A 20,029-nucleotide genomic window follows, 5' to 3' on the forward strand; every position below is an offset into this window, starting at 1 on the left:
CCGGTCCCTTCGGGGCAACAAGGGTGTACGCGCCATCGCGCACACACTTCCCTTACTCCCCATGTTGAACATGCGCGCCAACGGTCTCCTGAACGTAAGGCTGTTCCTGAGATAGCGCTCGCCAGCGCGCCAGTGCTCTCCTGCGCGCCAGCGCTCTCCAATGCGCCAATGATCTCCTGCGCGCCATTCCTCACCTGCTCGCGCCTACGAGGATACGCGCGCACACCCTGCGCGCCCACGCACATCCCCTACAGCAGCTATACACCGCCAGCCTGACGTGCGCCCACAAGAGGCGCGCCAGCGCACACAAGTTCCGACTGCACGCCCGCACGCAAGGGATATCTCTCCTGCGCGCGCGCGCGCCCTACGACATCTTCTGGGGCGCGCGATCTCTCGCCTGCATGGCCACGGGCCCATCAACCTGATCCTGCGCGCGCGCGATTGCACAATCAGCCTCCTGCACACTCTCCTGTGTCTCCTGCGCACGCTTCTACGCGCCATCGCTCGCCTGCATGCCCTCGCAATCGCCCTCGCGCGCACGCACATCAGTAGTCCCCCGCGCGCGAGCGCCAATACCCTTCCGCGCGCGAGGCTGTAGGACAACGCACGGCAAGGTCGCCATCGCCACATTCCCCTCCCCCCCTCCCCGCAAGCGCAGAACAGCGTGCTCGCCTGTGGAAGGGAAGCTTCCAGAAAGGTCCAGGGACATTTCTTCTTCCTTTTCTTTTCAGGCGAACCCCCCTATGGAAATTCTCCCAGGGATCGGTCGATCCCTGTCCCTCCAGAGGGAGTGTCTGACAGCGCAGCTGTCAGCCAGCAGCCATTGTTTGGGGCACTAGTCAGAGCGGTTACGCAGGCTTTCAAACCTGTTCTCTCTGAATTGGGCCACAAATCCTTAGCTGCGTCTACCCCCCTGAAGAGAAAAAGAGGAGTTTTGGACGGGGTGACTTCTCCAAGAACTAAGCTGTCTCCTCGTAAGCCTTCGAGGCAGGCTCCCTCCCCCCCCCAGACTTTTTCTCCCCTCTGTCGGACGAGGATTTCCCGTCCTCAGGGGAGTTACGTGAGGTGAAACGTTCCCCCATCGCACCAATGAGGGAAACCCCACCTCGCGCTGAAAAGTCTTCCCGTGTAGGGGCGGAGAAGAGCCTATCTCCGTCGTTGTTGGAGTCCTGCATCCCTCCCAGGAGGGAGTCGAAGGACTCTTAAGACAGTCCCAAAATCCTCAACAAGACTTAGGACGGAGCCAGCTAGTCACTCGGAGATCGTCCGCGATTCTCCCCAAGAAGAGCCTTTGGGGACAGGAGACTTCGCTGCAAGTCCAACAAACATCCGGAGGAGAGCTACAGGAGTCAGAGCATGCATTTTGGCAAGTTCTGACTCTTATGAGGACTCTCAGTGGGTTTGCTGACCCAGAGATTCCCCCTCGAGAGGGCAAAGACACGGTCTTGGACCGAGTATTTGGGACTCGAAAACCTTCTAAGGCCAGTGCGGCTCTGCCCTGGTCTCAGGGGATTAAGAGTACCAGGGACAAGATCGCTGCCCAGCTCTCTTGAGTTGGGCTCCTCCAGTTGATCCAGTGCCGGCAACAAGCTTCTCCCACCTCCTCGCGTACAGCCGAGGAGGTACTTCGAGATCTTGGAGGAGCCTTGTTTAGCTCTTCCTCTTCACCATTCTTTGGAACAGCTTACCAGGGGAGTCCCTCTTGAGAGACTCTCCAACTGGCAGGTCTCATTCTCGGCGACTGAGATCCTTAATCAGGAGAAGGTTGCGAAGTGTACTATGCATGCCACTTCGTGGCTGGATATCTGGTTAGGGACCTTAGGTATCCTGATACGTTTGGAGGATATCTCCAAAGAACGTACCAGGAAAGCTATGGAGACGTTCCTCCTCTCGAGTTTCTGGCCCACCAAGTCTTGAACTTGTGGGCGAACACCATCCTGAAACGTTGGGATGCGGTGGCTGAAAGGTTCCATCAGGTGGTCCCTAGCACCGAGATGAGCAGGCTCAGGCATTCTTCCGTGGAGGGAACGAATCTGTTTGAGGTTAAAAACATGGAACACGCTGCTGAGAGGTGGAGGAAGTCCCACCAAGACTCCCTCCTTCATAGGCCTTTGACATCCAAGCCCTATAAGCCTCCAGCGCCCCAGCAGTCCCGTCCTACCAAGACCACGAAACCGACAACGGCAGCGAAGACAGTGGTGTCTAAGCCCTTTCCTGTCAAGGACAGGAAAGGCAAAAAGTCCTCCAGGGGAGGGAAAAATCCCGGAGGGAGCAGCCGAGGCCGCAAACTCTAGGATTGGCAGTCCCCCTGCATGTCCACCAGGCGGGGGATGCCTACAAAGTTGCGCAGACAGGTGGCAGCAACTCAGGGCCGATTCCTGGACGATTTCCGTAATCAGTCAAGGATATCTCGTCCCGTTCACAACATCTCTACCTCCCCTGATGACAAATCCAGTGTCATTGAGCTCCCTTGCCATGGGATCAGAAAGGGGGCAAGCCCTTCGGGCAGAAGTCTAGACCATGTTGAAGAAGGGCGCTCTCCAAGAGGTCCTCGATGGGTCCCCAGGCTTCTTCAGTCGACTCTTTCTTGTAAAGGTGTCTGGAGGCTGGAGACCAGTCATCGACCTCTCAGCTCTGAACAAGTTTGTCAAACAAATTCCGTTCAGCATGGAGACCGCAGACACGGTCAGACATGCAGTGAGACCACAAGACTTCATGTGTACACTGGATCTGAAGGACGCGTACTTCCAGATCCCAGTCCATCCGTCTTCAAGGAAGTACTTAAGATTCACCCTAGACAACAAGGAGCACCAATTCAAGGTGCTGTGTTTCGGTCTCTCCACAGTACCGCAGGTTTTCACCAGAATGTTCACCGTAATATCGTCGTGGGCACACAGGATCGGCATCCGTCTCCTCCGTTATCTGGACGACTGGCTGATCCTAGCAGACTCGGCGTCATCCCTTCTTCAACACTGAGACAAACTTCTGGGACTTTGCCAGGATCTGGGGATCATGGTAAATCTCGAGAAGTCCTCTCTGCTTCCCACTCAGAGACTGGTATACCTAGGCATGATTATAGACACCAATCTCCACAAAGCCTTCCCATCAGACAACTGGATAGCAAGGCTGAGGAAGGTCGCAAGCCCTTTTCTCAGACGAGAAGAGCTTCCAGCCCAATCGTGGTTACGTCTCTTCGGTCACCTTTCATCTTTGGCTCGTCTAGTTCCCAACAGTCGCCTCAGGATGAGGTCCCTCCAGTGGCGACTCAATTCCTAGTGGAATCAAGGTTACGATTCCCTGTACGTCATGATCCCTATGGGACCTGCGGAACGGACGGACCTCCAGTGGTGGGTGACAGACGAGAACCTACGAAGAGAAGTGGATCTTCTCGTCCTCCCCCTAGATTTGATGCTGTTTTCGGACGCCTCAAAGAAAGGGTGGGGGGGGGCCCACGTTCTGCACCACACGACCTTAGGCCTGTGGTCAGAATCAGAAAAATGCCTCCATATAAATCTTCTAGAGATGAAGGCTGTTTTTTTGGCCCTTCAACAGTTCCAACAATACCTGGCGGGTCACTCTGTGGTGGTGATGAGCGACAACACCACAGTAGTGGCTTACATCAACAAGCAAGGAGGTACCTTTTCGAAGCAGCTATCCCATCTTGCAGTAGAGATACTGAGATGGACCGAAGTCTCACTCGATTCCACTTTCGGCACGTTTCATTCCAGGCTAGAGGAATGTGCTCGCCGACAATCTGAGCAGAGCGTCTCAGATTGTGAGTACCGAGTGGTCTTTGGATCATCTAATAGCCAACAAAGTCCTGACTTTGTGGGGTTCCCCGACTGTGGATCTGTTATCAACAGCGTTGAACTTCAAGCTTCCGCTGTACTGCTCCCCAGTCCCGGATCCCAAGGCGCTCTGGCAAGATGCCTTCCAACAACGGTGGGACAACATCGACGTTTACGCCTTTCCCCCCGTTCGGTCTGATGAGGAGGGTGCTCAGCAAGACCAGAATATCGGTCAATCTGTCAATGACCCTCGTAGCTCCGCTATGGTATCACGCGGAATGGTTTCCGGACCTTCTACAACTCCTAACGGAACTTCCGAGAGAACTCCCTCCGCGACACAATCTACTCAGACAACCATTCCGAGAGAACTCCCTCCGCAACACAATCTACTCAGACAACCACATGCCAACATCTTCCACAAAGCCATAGCTTCGCTACGACTTCACGCGTGGAGACTATCCAGCATCTCCTCGCTGAGAGAGGATTTTCGCAACAAGTTACGATCATGATATCTGGACATCTGCGAAAATCATCCGCATCTGTCTATCAGGCAAAGTGGAAAGTCTCGATGCCACTATTCCAACAATAGCGGAGTTCCTCCTGTATTTGGGGGAAGAAATGCGTCTTTCAGTCTCGGCGGTGAAAGGCTATCGCTCAGCCTTAAGTCTAGCCTTCAGGCTCAAAGGAATGGACATTTCTTCTTCGCTGGAAGTTTCCCTACTCATACGAAGTTACGAACTTACCTGCCCTCAGTCGGAAGTGAGACCTCCTCCATGGAACGTGGTTCGAGTTCTCAGGTCTCTTAAGAGACCTCCCTATGAACCATTACGCCAGGCTTCAGATCGCCACCTTACTTGGAAGACGGTGTTCCTACTAACTTTGGCTTCGGCCAAACGAGTCAGTGAACTTCATGGTTTCTCGTATGACATCGCCCATTCAAGGGGATGGGGGAGGTAACGTTCAAATTCGTCACTTGAGTTTATTGCTAAGACTCAGAATCCGGGGGTAGCGGACCCTCGGTTCGACTCCTTCCAGATTTCGAGTCTCCGTTCTGTAACAGATGACCCATACCATCTCCTACTGTGCCCAGTAAGGAGTTTGAGGCTATATCTCAAAAGAACGGCTGCCGTCCGTCCTCACGTGCAAGCGTTGTTTGTTAGCAAAGGTAGGACTAAGAGGAGGGTCACCAAGAACACCATCTCGGCATGGATTCGTAGGGTGATTCATCTGTCCCTGAATCCAGACCCTCCTCCGTCACGTCGCCCTAGAGCACATGATGTCAGGGGCGTAGCTACGTTCCTGGCCTTCAAAAAGAATTTCTCAGTGACGCAAGTTCTTCAAGCTGGGGTGTTGAAGCGTCAGACGACCTTCACAGCCCACTACCTGCAAGACGTGACCCACAGGAGGCTCAATACGTTCTCCATCGGCCCTGTGGTGGCTGCACAACAGCTGGTTTAAAACCTCAGGCTCCTTATTGGACAAGTAGCAGAAGGTTGAGGGCATTGTTAACCGGTTTTAGTCTGCATGAATGAAAAGGTTTGTCTGGCCCTTATTCTTTTCTTCATCTTCCCCTCTCTTGGGGAAAGCAGCATCCTGGGTTCTCTGTGCAGCTGTCCTGAAACCACTGCAGGTAAACCATGTTTCCTTGTGTTCCTAATATTAAGCTAATACTGTCACGTCCCCATACCCTGTCGAGGTGGTATTGGGAGAGTCCTAGCCTAAAGTTTCCATCTAAAGGACTACAGGTCAACTTCCTAGGACCAGTCACACTTTATTATACCTTCACACAGAGCTTGCGTAGGCCGCAGTCCTTGCGTAGCAAGGTTCTAGAGAGGTGCAGGGACTCCTTAGTGTAAGTGCTTACACACTCAAATAACGAGTCCCCGGGCAAAGCCAAAAAGCCAGTACTGGCTGGAACGTTCACCCTTCCTAATGGGTGAGTCACACCTATTAAATAGCGTGGTTTGTATGTCAGTTACGGAACAAATGACAAATTCGTAGGCAATTTGTATTTTTCTTAACTGTACAAACCTTAGCTATTTAATCAAACTTGCCCGCCAGCCCTATCCCTCTTGAAGTCCTACCTCCAAGCAAAGTGAGCTCAAGCATAGGTGTGTGTGTGAGGGGGGGTGTAGGAAGCTACCCTCCCCTACCCCCCGCTAACTAGCGGTGGGGTAGTAAACCCTTGTTAAAATTCTAATGGCTCGTCATTTCAGCTACGCCGAAAGTAATACCCTATTAAATAGCTAAGGTTGGTATAGTTAGGAAAAATACAAATTATCTACGAATTTGTCATTTTTGGGTGAGATGGCCATGTCGTCCTGATGTAAGCTTCATATAGACAGCTTTCTATGGGGTATTTGGCTACAGTGATACTCCCAGAGAATTAACCATAGGTCTCCAGAATTTCAACTCCTGGCGCGAGTATCCTTAAAATTTTTCTTAAGGATATCGCACAATATCAGGGGACGTTTATGGCAATCTTTACCCCAAATAGCGTTTTCGCTTCAAGGGGGAGGAGTGGCAAAACTGAAGGGGAGCCGTTATCAAGGTTATCTTTCCTCCCCTACTACTACGGGGCTCCTAGATGGCGCTCATTCCTTGTAGCATTGAGCATGGTGCTACAGATATAGTAGTTTTGGGAGGGATCTTTACCTAAGCTTTTTCTTGGAACAGGAGGGTGGGTCCATCAGGACGACATGGCCATCTCACCCAAAAATAGATTTTTCGCTTTGCTTCAAAATCCATTTTTTGGGCTCAAGCCATGTCGTCCTGATGGAAGTTTACTAGAGAATTACTTGAAAGTACTGTATCTGTGGATTTGTATAAGTGCCTCAACCTTGGGACAGTTTTTATGTGGTCATCCAGACCCTTGAGAAATATGACGTTACGGTTATACGTCATTACCACTAATTATGGAACAATGTTAGGGCTTCCTGCCCCCTGCAGGGAAGTGTCTTGCTAGACAGTAAATAAGGCTCAAGGTTTGTATACGTGTAGGAACAAATATAAGTATCAACCAGATCTATTTGTTTCTATGTATCAGTACAATAAATATAAGTTTTACTTAGGAAAATAAGTAAAAGAACTCTGGCTAAGTTTTATTTTGTTACTTGCGGGGCGAAATAAGACGCAAATACACTCTTTTATTCATTTATTTAGGCTAAATGAGTAAATGGAACAATGTGTAATAAACATAAAAGAGAATTATACATTAAACATATACAGTCAATGTTCCTCTACCTGAAAGGGAAGAAAAGGGTTAATGCCACTCATACTAATTGAAAAATTTTTCAATATTTTTTTTGTATATGTTGGATACTATCAACACTGTGTACAATGTACACATGGCACAAGTGTCATTTGTATAATTCTGCACCTGAAAAATTGAATAGTCCTAGTGTCACCAGGGTGACACTCACATCAAAGGATATTGCACTAGAGGGTGACAACATCTTTTCACCCGAATTGAGAGTCCCAATCAATTCACTTTTCATCGCAGCACTAGACGACAGGTTTTACTACACTACCTGCTGCCACCACATAATGTTTGATTTCGTGTACTTGCTTCGCATAATGTTTGTAAAACATTCTGGATGACTTCCAGCCAGTATATGAGCGAATACACTCGAAGTCCATATACTGAAAAAAGTTCAGTGACGAAGCAATTTTTCCTGGATCATGACCTGCGGGTGTACTGTCAGGATCTGCTCTACGAATGAAGTAGGTGAGCTTCCACCTCAGTTGTTTTAGGGATAAGTTCAATCCTGAGTTTTCTCCTTTGAAGAGCTGTCCTCCCCCGAAGTCTGAAGTTCTTCAAAGATAGACCTTTAGACATTCTACTGGACATAGAGACATCTTCCTTCAGAGGGCAGATTCTCCAGGGACCCCATCTCTTAGTAGGTAGCTCGGTCTTGGCGAGAAAGGTAGGATCAGGAAAGAGATTCAGTTCTCTCGCTTCTGTGAACTAAATATGGCCCTCGTCTTTTGATAGGGCTATTATTTTACTAACTCTAGCCCCTGAGGCCATAGCGAACAGAAAAATCACTTTTTGGGTTAGATCATGAAATAACCAAAAAAATTAAATCTGTTCCTGCCCTCTTAAAAATACCCATATCAATTACAGTATGTAATATTAGAAAAACATTTCTGTGATAAATTACGTACACACAAAATGACAAATAATTGCTGGACTGTGATCTCCAATAAAATGTGGCTTTATTATGGAGTTTTTACCTTCAAGACAGACTGTAGCAGCTAATTGCGGTGTGTGCGGAGGAGGAAGGAGGGAGGGAAATAATTACAGTACACGTACGGTACAGTACACGTACGGTATTTACACTGTTCCTTACACTATTTATTGTAATACTTAAACTTTAAATTAAGTTAACTGAACTTAGTTTACTCTAATATTTTTATTTTATTTATTTTTTTTTTACATGTCTTAGCTCTTTTTGCCTCGCTTTCACTTTCAGTTGGTGCAGCCCTTTTAGAAAAATACATATGAAAGAAGCTTTTTTTCTGTCTCCCTTTCAAAATGTTGCAGAAATGAGCCAGGCAAGTGTTGTTAAAAAGAGCTGAAGCACGATCACAAGAATGTATCCGGGTGTGTCTTTTCCACAAAGTCAGAAACATTCTGCCACTTAGCCATCACTTCCTTAATCTCCCTCGATGAAAGAAATTCCTCCGATTCCACCACCTAGCTACTGAGCTCTTGCAACACCTTTATATGTTGCATCATCTGGAGCTTGATCGTCTCTGTCATGAGCTCTTCTTGATGTTCCTCGACAAGGTTGTTGACATCTGCCTCATGTACCTTCAGCCCAGTGAACTTTCTGAGAGGCAATCTCTTCCAACACAATGGGTTCATGGTCAGGCTGCAGGGTATATCGAACCCCTCGAAATCCCTTTGATCTACAGAATCTGGCTACAATTTTTTCATGCTGAATCTAAGGTTCTTCGCGTTACCTTATGCCATACTTCATCAATGATTTTCAAACAATGCACAATATTGAAGTGGTCCTTCCAAAATTCACAAAGGGTGAGGTTAATGTTATCTGTGAAATCAAAGCATTTTTTGAACAAATGCATTGTGTGCAGCTTTTTGAAATTGCAAATGACCTGTTGGTCCATGGGCTAGAGAAGTGGCATGGTGTTAGACGGGAGATAAAGGACCTTGATGAACTTGAATTCATCGAGAATGTCATCTTCAAGACTTGAAGCTTGACCAGGGACATTGTCTAGGATGAGAAGACATTTCAATGGCAGGGTTTTCTCCAACAAATAGTTCTTGAGTGCCCGACCAAAGCACAGATTTACCCATTCTGTGAAGAAATGCCACGTAGCCCATGCCTTTGAATTTGCTCGCTACATATTGTAACTTTAAGCTTTTCTTTCAAGATCTTCTGACTCTTTAAATCACGTGAGTTTTCGGAGTGGTATACCAGCAGTGGCTTGATCTTGCAGTCACCACTAGCATTAGCACACAAAGGTAGAGTCACTCTATCCTTGATGGGGTTATGGCCTGGAAATTTCTTCTCTTTTGCCCTGATGAATGACCTCCATGGCATCTGCTTCCAGAAAAGGCCAGTTTTATTACAGTTGAAGATTTTTTGGGTGATGCAACCTTTTGCAGCAACAAGTGAGACAGAACGGTCAAAGTACTCCTTCGCGGCTTTCACATCGGAACTCACAGCTTCCCCACACCTCACAGCTGCAGCTTCCCCATACAACACTGGCGATGCTCAGAGATGTGTACAGTAGACAGAAAACACGCAAAATAAATGACCGATGCGGGCTTTGAGAGCAGCTCTCAAGTGCTCGGCCACCTAGCGTCAGCATCTGTAAGTTTGCTCATATCTCAAGTTTGTGCTCACATCTTAATGTAAAAATTTGCTCGGTGGCGCTCATATGTCAAAGTATTATTGTACGTCCAGATTGAGTTATGACACATCTCTTGATCCTTATCTCGGTCGTAAGTCGACAACTACCTGTAATGAGAATTGTTGGTAACTAAATCGTAAATTGATTACTGTTGTTTAACAATAGCGGAAGACTTTTTACTTCCAGAGCACTGGACATGTTGATAGCTTGGTAACTGAAAGGAAAATGGCAGCTTTGCACAACTTAGTGAGCAAATAGCATTGTCTCTAGTAGTAGTAAGAGTTAGTGGTGATGATGATATCATTAGGCAGATGATTTCGGCACTGGAGGTGCTGCATCGAGTTTAATTCTACCTGAACTCGAGGATTTTACATATACACACTACATCCATGCTTTGCAAGTTGAAACACTGGCGCTGGGGCAGATTATTGTTGTTATTATTATTATTATTATTATTATTATTATTATTATTGTTATTATTTGCTAAGCTACAACCTTAATTGGAAAAGCAAGATGCTATAAGCCCAGGGGCCCCAACAGGGATAATAGCCTAGTGAGGAAAGGAAACAAGGAAAAATAAAATATCTTGAGAACAGTAACATTAAAATAAATATTTCCTATATAAACTATAAAAACTTTAACAAAACAAGAGGAAGAGAAATTAGATAGAAGTGTGCGCCTAAGTTTACCCTCAAGCAAGAGATCTCTAACCCAAGACAGTAGAAGACCATGGTACAGAGGCTATGGCACTACCCAAGAATAGAGAACAATGGTTTGATTTTGGAATGTCCTTCTCCTAGAAGAGCTGCTTACCATAGCTAAAGAGTCTCTTCTACCCTTACCAAGAGGAAAGTAGCCACCGAACAATTACAGTGCAGTAGTTAACCCCTTGGGGGAAGAAGAATTGTTTGGTAATCCCAGTGTTGTCAAGTGTATAAGAACAGATGAGAATCTGTAAAGAATAGGCCTGACTTCGGTGTATGTGTAGGCAAAGGGAAAGAGCCGTAACCAGAGAGAAGGATCCACTGTAGTACTGTCTGACATGTCATAGGACCCCATAACTCTAGCGGTAGTATCTCAACGGGTGGCTGGTGCCCTGGCCAACCTACTACCTACAAAGAGACAATATTTCTTTGGTATTTCATGTTATAAAAGTGTTGGATTCCCTGTTCTAAACTTTTACAGAAAATTCCTTGGAGACCACATTGCACATTAACCCTAAGAAAGAGTCATTTGATTTATGGGTACCTGAGACACCATGAGGTGTGTCTGCTGTGTTACTACTGATCGTCTGTATGTCAAGCATAATAATGTGGTGATTGTGGTCACAAGAATAACTACAAATGTAGGCATTGATGAGGCAATGGTTGTGTATTAAAAATGTAGGTATCTATGAGGGATTGGTTATGAGGAAAAAAAAACAAGGATTACTTCAAATGTAGACATCTATGAGGGATTGGTTATGAGGGGAAAAAAAAAGGATTACTACAAATGTAGGCATCTATGAGGGATTGGTTATGAGGGAAAAAAAACAAGGATTACTACAAATGTAGGCATCTATGAGGGATTGGTTATGAGGGAAAAAAAAACAAGAATTACTACAAATGTAGGCATCTATGAGGGATTAGTTATGCTGAAAAAAATAAGGGTAACTACAAATGTAGGCATCTGTGATGGATTGGTTATGATGAAAAAAGAAAACAAGGCTAACTACAAATGTAGGCATCCATAAGAGATTGGTTATGATAAAAAAAAAATTGTAGTGTATTAGTACAATATCATGGGATATCATCAAGATGTACTGTAGATGCATAATCTGCAAAATTGGTAGCTATGACTAGCTTTAGAAGCTAGAGGCACTAAAAGAAATAGGGAATTCTACCTGTTACTTTCTTGTTCTTGAAAGATTTCCATTCTTATTACATTATTATACGCATCTATAATTTTGACTGAGGTTTTAGATGAGACTGTTTGATTGTGACATATGAAAATTGATTAACAGTTTATTAATGTAATTGCTGGATTAACTTTTTGTATATATTTTATTTGTTGGCATGTGGAATATAATAGTAACTAACACAGAATTTTTTCCTGTTTTTAAATTTAGTAATTATTCATTTAGATGAACTTGTATTTTGGGGGATTTTAACCCTTTTACCCCCAAAGGACGTACTGGTACGTTTCACAAAAGCCATCCCTTTAACCCCATGGACGTACCGGTACGTCCTTGCCAAAAAATGCTCTAAAATTTGTTTTTCATATTTTTTGATAATTTTTTGAGAAAATTCAGCCATTTTCCAAGAGAATGAGACCAACCTGACCTCTCTGTGACAAAAATTAAGGCTGTTAGAGCAATTTAAAAAAATATACTGCAAAATGTGCTGGGAAAAAAATAACCCCTTGGGGGTTAAGGGTTGGAAATTTCCAAATACCCCGGGGGTAAAAGGGTTAACATCACTGCTGTTATTTGAAATTTTAATTTTTATATTTTTTTTCATGTGAATTTTTTTTATTTTTCAGAAGGAAGAGATTCAGAAAAAGAACGAAGGGATAAGGTATCCATGTGGAAGATGGATACAGGAGAAGCTCTCTCTGAAAATTTTGAGACAGAAGATCTAAATGCAAGTACAGCCTGTGTTAGATATAGCACAAGAAAATCTCCAAGACAAAAACGAGATGTTACAGATCAAGTTACTGATGAAGACAGAGCAAGTATAGGCAAACGAAGGTTATCCAAAGATGAATCTAATAATACTATAGATGGAGATAAGCAGTCATCTACAAAAGTGAAGAGAAAATTGGAACAAGAAGAAATTTCTAGTCCAGAAAAAGCTGAAAGTAAGTTAACAAAAGAACCTTCTGCTGCTAGTCTGGGTCATCATGGAGGACAAAAGCCTTCAGTAGTTACTAGGGCAGGTTCAAGGAATCTCAGGAGAACACGGAGCGATGCTGAGGAGCCAAGGAGAAAAGGATCTCGCCCTTCCTCAAGGCGCTTCTCTTTAGAACTGGACTCCCTTTCTAGTTTTGTAAAGCAGAAGCAGGTCAGCAAAGGAAAACAAGGCATTTTAGGCGAGAAGAATGAAAGGGAACTAGCAGACGACATCATATTAATTGATTCAGCTGATCAGTTAACGAATTCTGAAAATTTCAAGGTACGTTCAGGGAGTTTGCCACCTCTAGTAACACAGTTGGAAGGAAAATGTGATGCAGTAAGTAATTCCTTAAGTGAAGATAAGGAAATAGTGGAGGAAGATATGAAAGATGAAAAGGAAATGTTTAGTGATAAAATTGAAAGTGAACTTAATATCCTGAATGAAAAAGATGATGAAACTAAAGAGAAAACTAATTTGAAAGGAACTGGTATTGAAAATAAAGAGAAACCTAGTTTTAAAGGAACTGGCATTGAAACTAAAGAGAAGCTTATTTTGAAGAAATCTGATATTGAAATTAAAGAGAAACCAATTTTGATGAAAAAGGATACTGAAACTAAAGAGAAACTTTCAGTGAAGAAAATTGATGTTGAAATTAAAGAGAAGCCTATTTTGAAGAAAGCTGACGTTGCCATCAGTGATAAATGTATTTCAAAGAAAGTTGATAGAGAAGTTGAGGGGAAACTTAATATTGCTGAATCAGAAAATGACATTATCTTTATTTCAGAAAGTAAAGATAGGATTGCTAAATCCTCATCTGTTAGTGCTGCTGCCCCTGAAATTATACATGAAGTCATCAATAAGGCCCCTGTTATAACTGGTAAAACTCATAGGACAGTGTTGCAAGACAGAAAATCCAGAAAAAATGTTGCTAAAGATGAAGGTAAATATATGTGTAGGAGGAAGAGCTTGGAAAATTCAGCTGAAAATGTTTTAGGTCATAGTAGTAGTAAGAGTAGCATGCGGGGTAAAACGAGCAGTTGTGGCAGTGGTGATGATTGCAGTAATGAGAATGAAGAAAGGAAAACTTTAAGGGCTTTTGGCAGGCAAAAGGTTGTAGGTAGTAGAAGGAGAAGCAGCAATCATGATGAAGCAAAATTGAATGAAGTTTTAGAAAGTGTAGCAAAGGATTTTGAGAGAGAGATTGATGAAGATCATTACGATCAAATAGAAAAAGATTTTGTGTTAGGGAATAAATCCCCTGATAAAGGTATCAGTGATAAAATGATTGAGTTATCAGAAAAAGAAGACTCAAATTTAACAGAATTTATCAATTTTTGTATGGATGATAAAATTTCTTGTAATTTAGAAGCATTTGGCTCTTCTGGAAATGAAAGAACACCTTCTGGTAATTCAACTCCACAACCTGGTAGTAGCAGTCCAAGTTTGAACAAAAGAAGTGTAAGTAGTAAGAAACTGAGCGATGTTGTGCGCAGTCTGCAAAAGAAACAGGCAGAATCACCAAGTACCACTTCAGGTCCAACAGAAAATCCAACCTTTTTGAAGGACCTCAACACCTGGAGTTCAGATAAGTTGAGGCAAGTGAGTCCTCAGTCAGGCTCTTTTCACCTTGAGTCCCTCAGTACCTCTTCTGCACCTAAAGTAGTATCACCAAATGATGCTTCAATGCCAGAGATTGTACATATTCCTTGTGCACCTACCGCTACCACTACACCACCATCACCAGAGATCATCACTTCCAAGGCACCTTCACCTCTACCCGATAGATCATTTTCCCAAAAAGTTGCTATCACCAAAACTCCCTCTGTTGGATCTCCTACAAATTCACCCGTCACTAGTCATAGTTCCTCGTCAGTGGTGACAATGACAACTTCTTGTTTGCAAGCAAATGCACCTTACACTGCTGTTACTTTCAGTGCTAGTTATAATGTAGTTCATACAAGCACTGCACCATTAGGGACTCCTGCTCCTGCCTGTGATATCCAGACTGTAAACGCAGTACCAAAGTCAGTTCCTTTAAAATCATTTCAAACTTCCAAAGATGAAGAAGTAACTGTTTTATCAAGCATTCCAGTGGCTGTAAATCCTTCTACTTCAGTTAATGTTTTGAACTCTGGTTTCTCTCCTTCAACTGTACCAGGTCTACCAAAGATAACATCTAGTGTAACACTTTCATCCCATGTTCCCTGTGTGTTGAATTGTGCAAAGTCAGTTGAACTCTCTGCACATAAGTCAAGCCCTAAACAGTTACATATTGCTCCAAAGCCTTCCAGATCTGCTGCCCCTTTAACTTCTACGCTAACAAACCCATTACCTCTACCTGTATTACCACAGGGGGCTATAAAACAAGTACCTAAGCCTGTACAAATTGCTCCAAAGCCACCTGCTGCAACTCATGTTCATCATAACACTCAAATGCTAACCCATCAATCTACCCACTTGATGCAAACACAGGTCCAAACTCCAATGCAAGCTATACCACAGCAATTACAAGGTGTGAAAGCAATACCTCAGACTGTACAGACTATACCAACAGCCTTATCTCAGCCTGTACCAAATATGCAAGCCTTATCTCAAACTATACAAACTATGCAAGCCATCCCTCAGCCAGTACAAAGTATGCATACTATTCCTCAAACAGTACAGACAGTGCCACAGCCTATCCAGACTGTTCAAACACTAGCACCACCCATTCAGACTGTTACGGCTGTGCCTGTACAAGCAGTCATTACTCAGACCGTGATTAACCCAACTCATATAGTGACACCATCCTCACCAGCTAGAATGATTAACCATCCCGTATTTGCAACTTCATCCAATCAGAGTACAGTCACTTACACTCTTGCACCACATCCCATAAGTCAGAGTCAGTTGCAGACTAATGTGGGTGCTGTTGCACGAGTATTGGCACCAGCAGTAGTTGGAAAAGTAGCAACTAGACCTCAGTCAAATTTGATGACTCCTAAGCCTCCTGAGTCAGTGGTTGCATTATCCCCAGGCACCATTGCTAATACTGGACAAGTAAGACCCATAGCACCGTTGCCCCAGCAAGTTCAGGTAACTCAACCTCAGATTCTAGCAGTCAATGTTGTACCAGTAGTATCCACTGCTGTGGTTGGCCAAGGCGGATTGATAGCCAGACCACAAGGGTCTGTGGTAGTTCCATCATGTCATGTTTCAGGAAACCATCCTTTTGTTCCCCCTGCTTCTACTGTAAACAGTGAGACTTGTGCTTCAAACCCTCACACTACATTAGCTTTTTCACAGCATGTGCCTCTTTCAAATCCCTCTACTTCTTATGTACCTTCCAATACAGTTGTTGCTACTTACCCATTACCTTCTTCGGGGGTAACTGTTAATCCACCTCAAAATAATGTTAGTAATCCACAAAATGTTGCTTGTGAGACAGTCCCTCTAAGTGCAAATCCCACTCCTAGGGCTTTGATAGTATCAAATCCTACAAATATTAAGCCTGTGTGTAACAGCATATCAGTTCAAAATCCACATCCTATGTCTTGCAATGTACCAACTCCTACTGGAATAACTGAATTTAAAACAAATACTGTAATGTCAAATAGCAGTGAAAATAATCAGTCTGCAGTCATGGATAAAAGGCATAATACAGCTACTACAACAACTGCTATTGTAGAGGCTGCATTTAAAGGCAACATACCTTCAAGTGTTAAGATAGCTGAAACATCAAAAACAGTTCCGAAAGTGATTGGTCCTGTCTCGGTTGCAAACTCAAAATGTCATTCAAGAGTTCCTGCACTCATGAAATCACAGATAGCCTCATCATCTATAACAATTACAACCATTGGAGAAATTTCACAAGGCAGTGGGAACAGTAGCAATCTGAAAACAGCAGCCCCTCATACAAAGATATCTCCTAGTTCTGATTTGAACATTAAACTGCCAACAGGAGTTAGTGTTGTACATCATAAAACAGGAGTGGGACGAAATATTGCAAGAACGTCTTTACCATCTATGCAAGGAGCATCGTCCTCTCGTTCTCAAGCTTGTGAAAATGATAAAGGTGTCAGTAGTGTAGTATCGTTGTCCACAGAAAAGAACAGAAGAGTAATCTCTACTCAGCTGAAAAAGGATGATGTTTATAATACTTTCATTGCAACATCTTGTTCAAAGTTTGACAGGGAAAAAGTATCAAACTCTAATGTAAAGAATGATACTACACTTTATCAGTCTAATGAATCACAATTTAAATCAAATAGAGATGTATCAGTTACAGCAGCTTATTCTACTTGTTCAGATAAGAGCAAAATGTCCCACCCACCATTTGCTCCATCACAGGAAATTAGACAAGTGGACAAAATGCTCAATAGTATTGATAAGCCTCAAAATGAATTTGATAAAAGGACTGCTGATAAAAGAAGAGAGCCACTGTTAAAAAGAACTCTATTTAAGACCAAGAGTCATGAAGAAAGAAGACCTACAAATATGTCACCTGTGTACAGAACTAAAAGTCAAGATGACAAAAAACCTTCTGGCGCATTTTCTCCGCTGCACGAGAGCAGTGTGTATGCTTTTGATGAGCCTGATCTTGAAACTTCTGCAATTGAGGTATCACCATTTTCACAAAGAATTAAAAATATTCAGTCATCCCCTGGAACTTCGCCAGTAAAAACAGTTAATGCTGTTAGGCCCCCAAATCCTATTCCTGTTGGCACTAAACCATTAGGGAGAGTAAATATAGGACCAAGGTGCCACGTGTCACGTTCCTTAACTCCTTTGATGTCAGCTAAACCCAAACCCAGTGTAATCAGTAATGTAAATGTTACACAGCCAGTTTCATCAGTAAAAAAACCACCTTGTAGCCCCAAAGCTGTAAGTACTGCCACAGACACAGCTGTATGCACTAGTAAGTTAGATGTAGCTTCTGAGGCTGGAAATGAAGTAAATAAGATGGGAGAAGAATCTCAGCAAGTACCTGAGAATAATGAATGTATCAAGAAGAATTCTAATAGTACGTCCATAGCCATTCAGTGTGATATGGATGAGAGTATTGTTGAAGAAAGCGTACGAGCTAATGAGAGTGGAACTCAGACTGATGGACCAAGTAAATTTCCAATACCTCCATCAGCATCTCCTTTTTATTATCTACCTCTTGCCATGGCAGCTTTAGGAGAAAAATTGCCTGCACAGTTAGTTCAGCAGATGCTAGCAAAAACACAAGGAATTGTCGGTGCAGCTGAGGCAGGTTTAATTCTTCAGAAAGCAGCTCAGTTGGCACAGCAACATCAGCAAAATCTTGCACAGCAGGGAACACCAGGACCTTGTCTTGGAGTATCTTCAGCAGTGAAGCCTATAAAACCAGCTTCAGTTGCCCCTCTCATATCAGGCATTTCTAGCAGTCCTTGTGTGACAAATGTAACACCTCTGAAACCACCTGTTAGTAAATATCAAGAAACACCTTGTACAAGTGGGGAAAGTGTTATAGCCACAACCACAATCTCAAATGCAGAATCTAAGGTAGCTGCGAGTAGTAGTTCTGTAAATGTTTCAACTTCTGAATCTGTCAGTGTAACTTCATCTGTAACACCCTTATCTGCTCCCTCCCAAATCCCATCTACCTCATTTGTCACTACTGTAATCCCAACTTGTGTTTCTTCCACCCTCACTTCAACTGTTCCTGGAACTAACACTGATCTTCCTTCACATATACCTCCTCATAGACCTCAGCCTACTTCCACAACCATTCCTTCAAGTGATGAGGTTGGGTCAACTACAATAAATAAGGTAGAACCTGAACCAAAGAGTAGAAAACGCAGAGGCCAGAGTATTGATGCAATTAAAAACCAGTCTGATGACAACCCTCCAACAAGAAGACGCAGTGGTCGAGCAACCACTTTAGCTGCAACAAGAGCAACAGAGTCTGACATGCATGAGATAGAAGAATTGAGAAGAAATAGAAGGGCTAAACGGGCAGCTGCTGCTCTAGCTAAGGAAGAAGGCTGGAGTTCATCTTCAGAGGCACCATTAAGCCCCCAGATGTCCCCAGATACTTTAAGAGGATGGCCTCCTCCTAGATTAACAAGGTTAGATCATTTATGAAGGCATGCTTACTAACATAGTGTATTACTTTTTTATCCTTTATCTGGTTATTTTAGCAAGATTTAAATAACCAGTTAAAGTATCCTTATATTATTTAGGGAATATTATGCACAAAATTAGTTATATCCTTTATCAGTCATGCATGGTTTATGATTTTTCTTAAAGTTTTAGTTATATATTAACCTATTATTAATGAATCATTTACACCTTCAAGTCTAAAATAGAGTTTACTTTGATAAATAATATTTTCCTCACAGCCATCATTGGAGTACAGCAATATTTTTCCTTAGTTTTACAGTACTAGGATTATATAATCCTTTCCTTTAACCTTGAAGGAGATTCTTGTATCTGATGTGGTGTTGTAAATAATAATTTGTAGGTTCTATATCTTCTAGAAGTAATTTTGCTAGTATTTGTTGTGCTACATATTTTGCATTATGCAAGTCATTATTTGTAAAATTTATTTGCTCCGACACTAAATACAAACCCTTTCGCTCTTTATTAGGGAATATGATTTTAGCTAAGTTGGAAGACTAGCCATAATACTTTTACCGAGGGGGTAGGGTTTAATACTGGCTACGCTGCTCACACAAACACACATCTGTGTTGTATCGTCACTTTTACTTTTGGCTCGATGGAGATTGGATGTTCATCTCTCTCTACTGCCCAACCTTTTTTAACTAGTCTTTGACTAATTTGCTGTTTGTTCCGACACAGATACAAACCTTCACTATTTATTAGGGTATTACTTTCGGCAACGCTGAAAACCAGCCAAGACAATTTTAGTGGGGATAATGACCCCATCCACTAGTTACCGGGAGGGGGTTGGGATAGACTAGCTACCCCGCTCACTCACACCTGTCGGTTGAGTAACCACTTTTACTTTTCGCTCGGTAGAGTGTAGACGTGCTTTCTCTCTCTCCCATTAACAACCTGCCTTGACTGTTTTGCTTTTCCTTTTTCTTTTGTGTGTCGGTGTGTGTATGGTTAATTGTCCTGCTATGCGGACATGTCCTGGGATTGAGGGCCACCGCTGCCGCACCTTCATGTCGTCCTTGGAGACAGACCCACATCCTTTATGCCCAGCTTGCCGGGGAACTCAGTGTTCGCGGGACAACACCTGTTCCGAGTGTAGGGAGTGGCCTGCCTCCCAGTGGGAGAGGTTTGCGCGTAAGAAGTCTAAACGCGAATCTTCGCTTTCGGGGTCTTCCTCAAAATCGAAGAAATCGCGGGCTTCTGCTTCCTCTACGCCCAAATCTCTGCCCGAAGCTAATCCTCGACCAGGCCCTTCCGGGGTACGGTCGAGCAGTAGCACAGGGCTTATGACTCCAGGTCAACCCTGGAGGATAGACGAGGATGACGGCTCCCCTAGTGAGTCGGTTCCTTCTCTTCCCC

The 20,029-nt window shown here is 43.7% G+C and overlaps 1 protein-coding gene across 1 annotated transcript in view; it reads left to right on the forward strand.

Moving 5' to 3' along the window:
- The window catches only part of Jarid2 (Jumonji, AT rich interactive domain 2), a 336,896-nt gene that overhangs the window by 149,028 nt on the left and 167,839 nt on the right, over positions 1-20,029 (forward strand). Inside the window, exon 10 of the mRNA XM_068388399.1 lies at positions 12,192-18,618. Within this exon, the coding sequence (XP_068244500.1) occupies positions 12,192-18,618 (6,427 nt within the window). The remainder of the gene's footprint in view (positions 1-12,191; positions 18,619-20,029) is intronic.

This window comes from Palaemon carinicauda, chromosome 15, assembly GCF_036898095.1.
Source record: "Palaemon carinicauda isolate YSFRI2023 chromosome 15, ASM3689809v2, whole genome shotgun sequence".
NCBI lineage: Eukaryota > Metazoa > Arthropoda > Malacostraca > Decapoda > Palaemonidae > Palaemon > Palaemon carinicauda.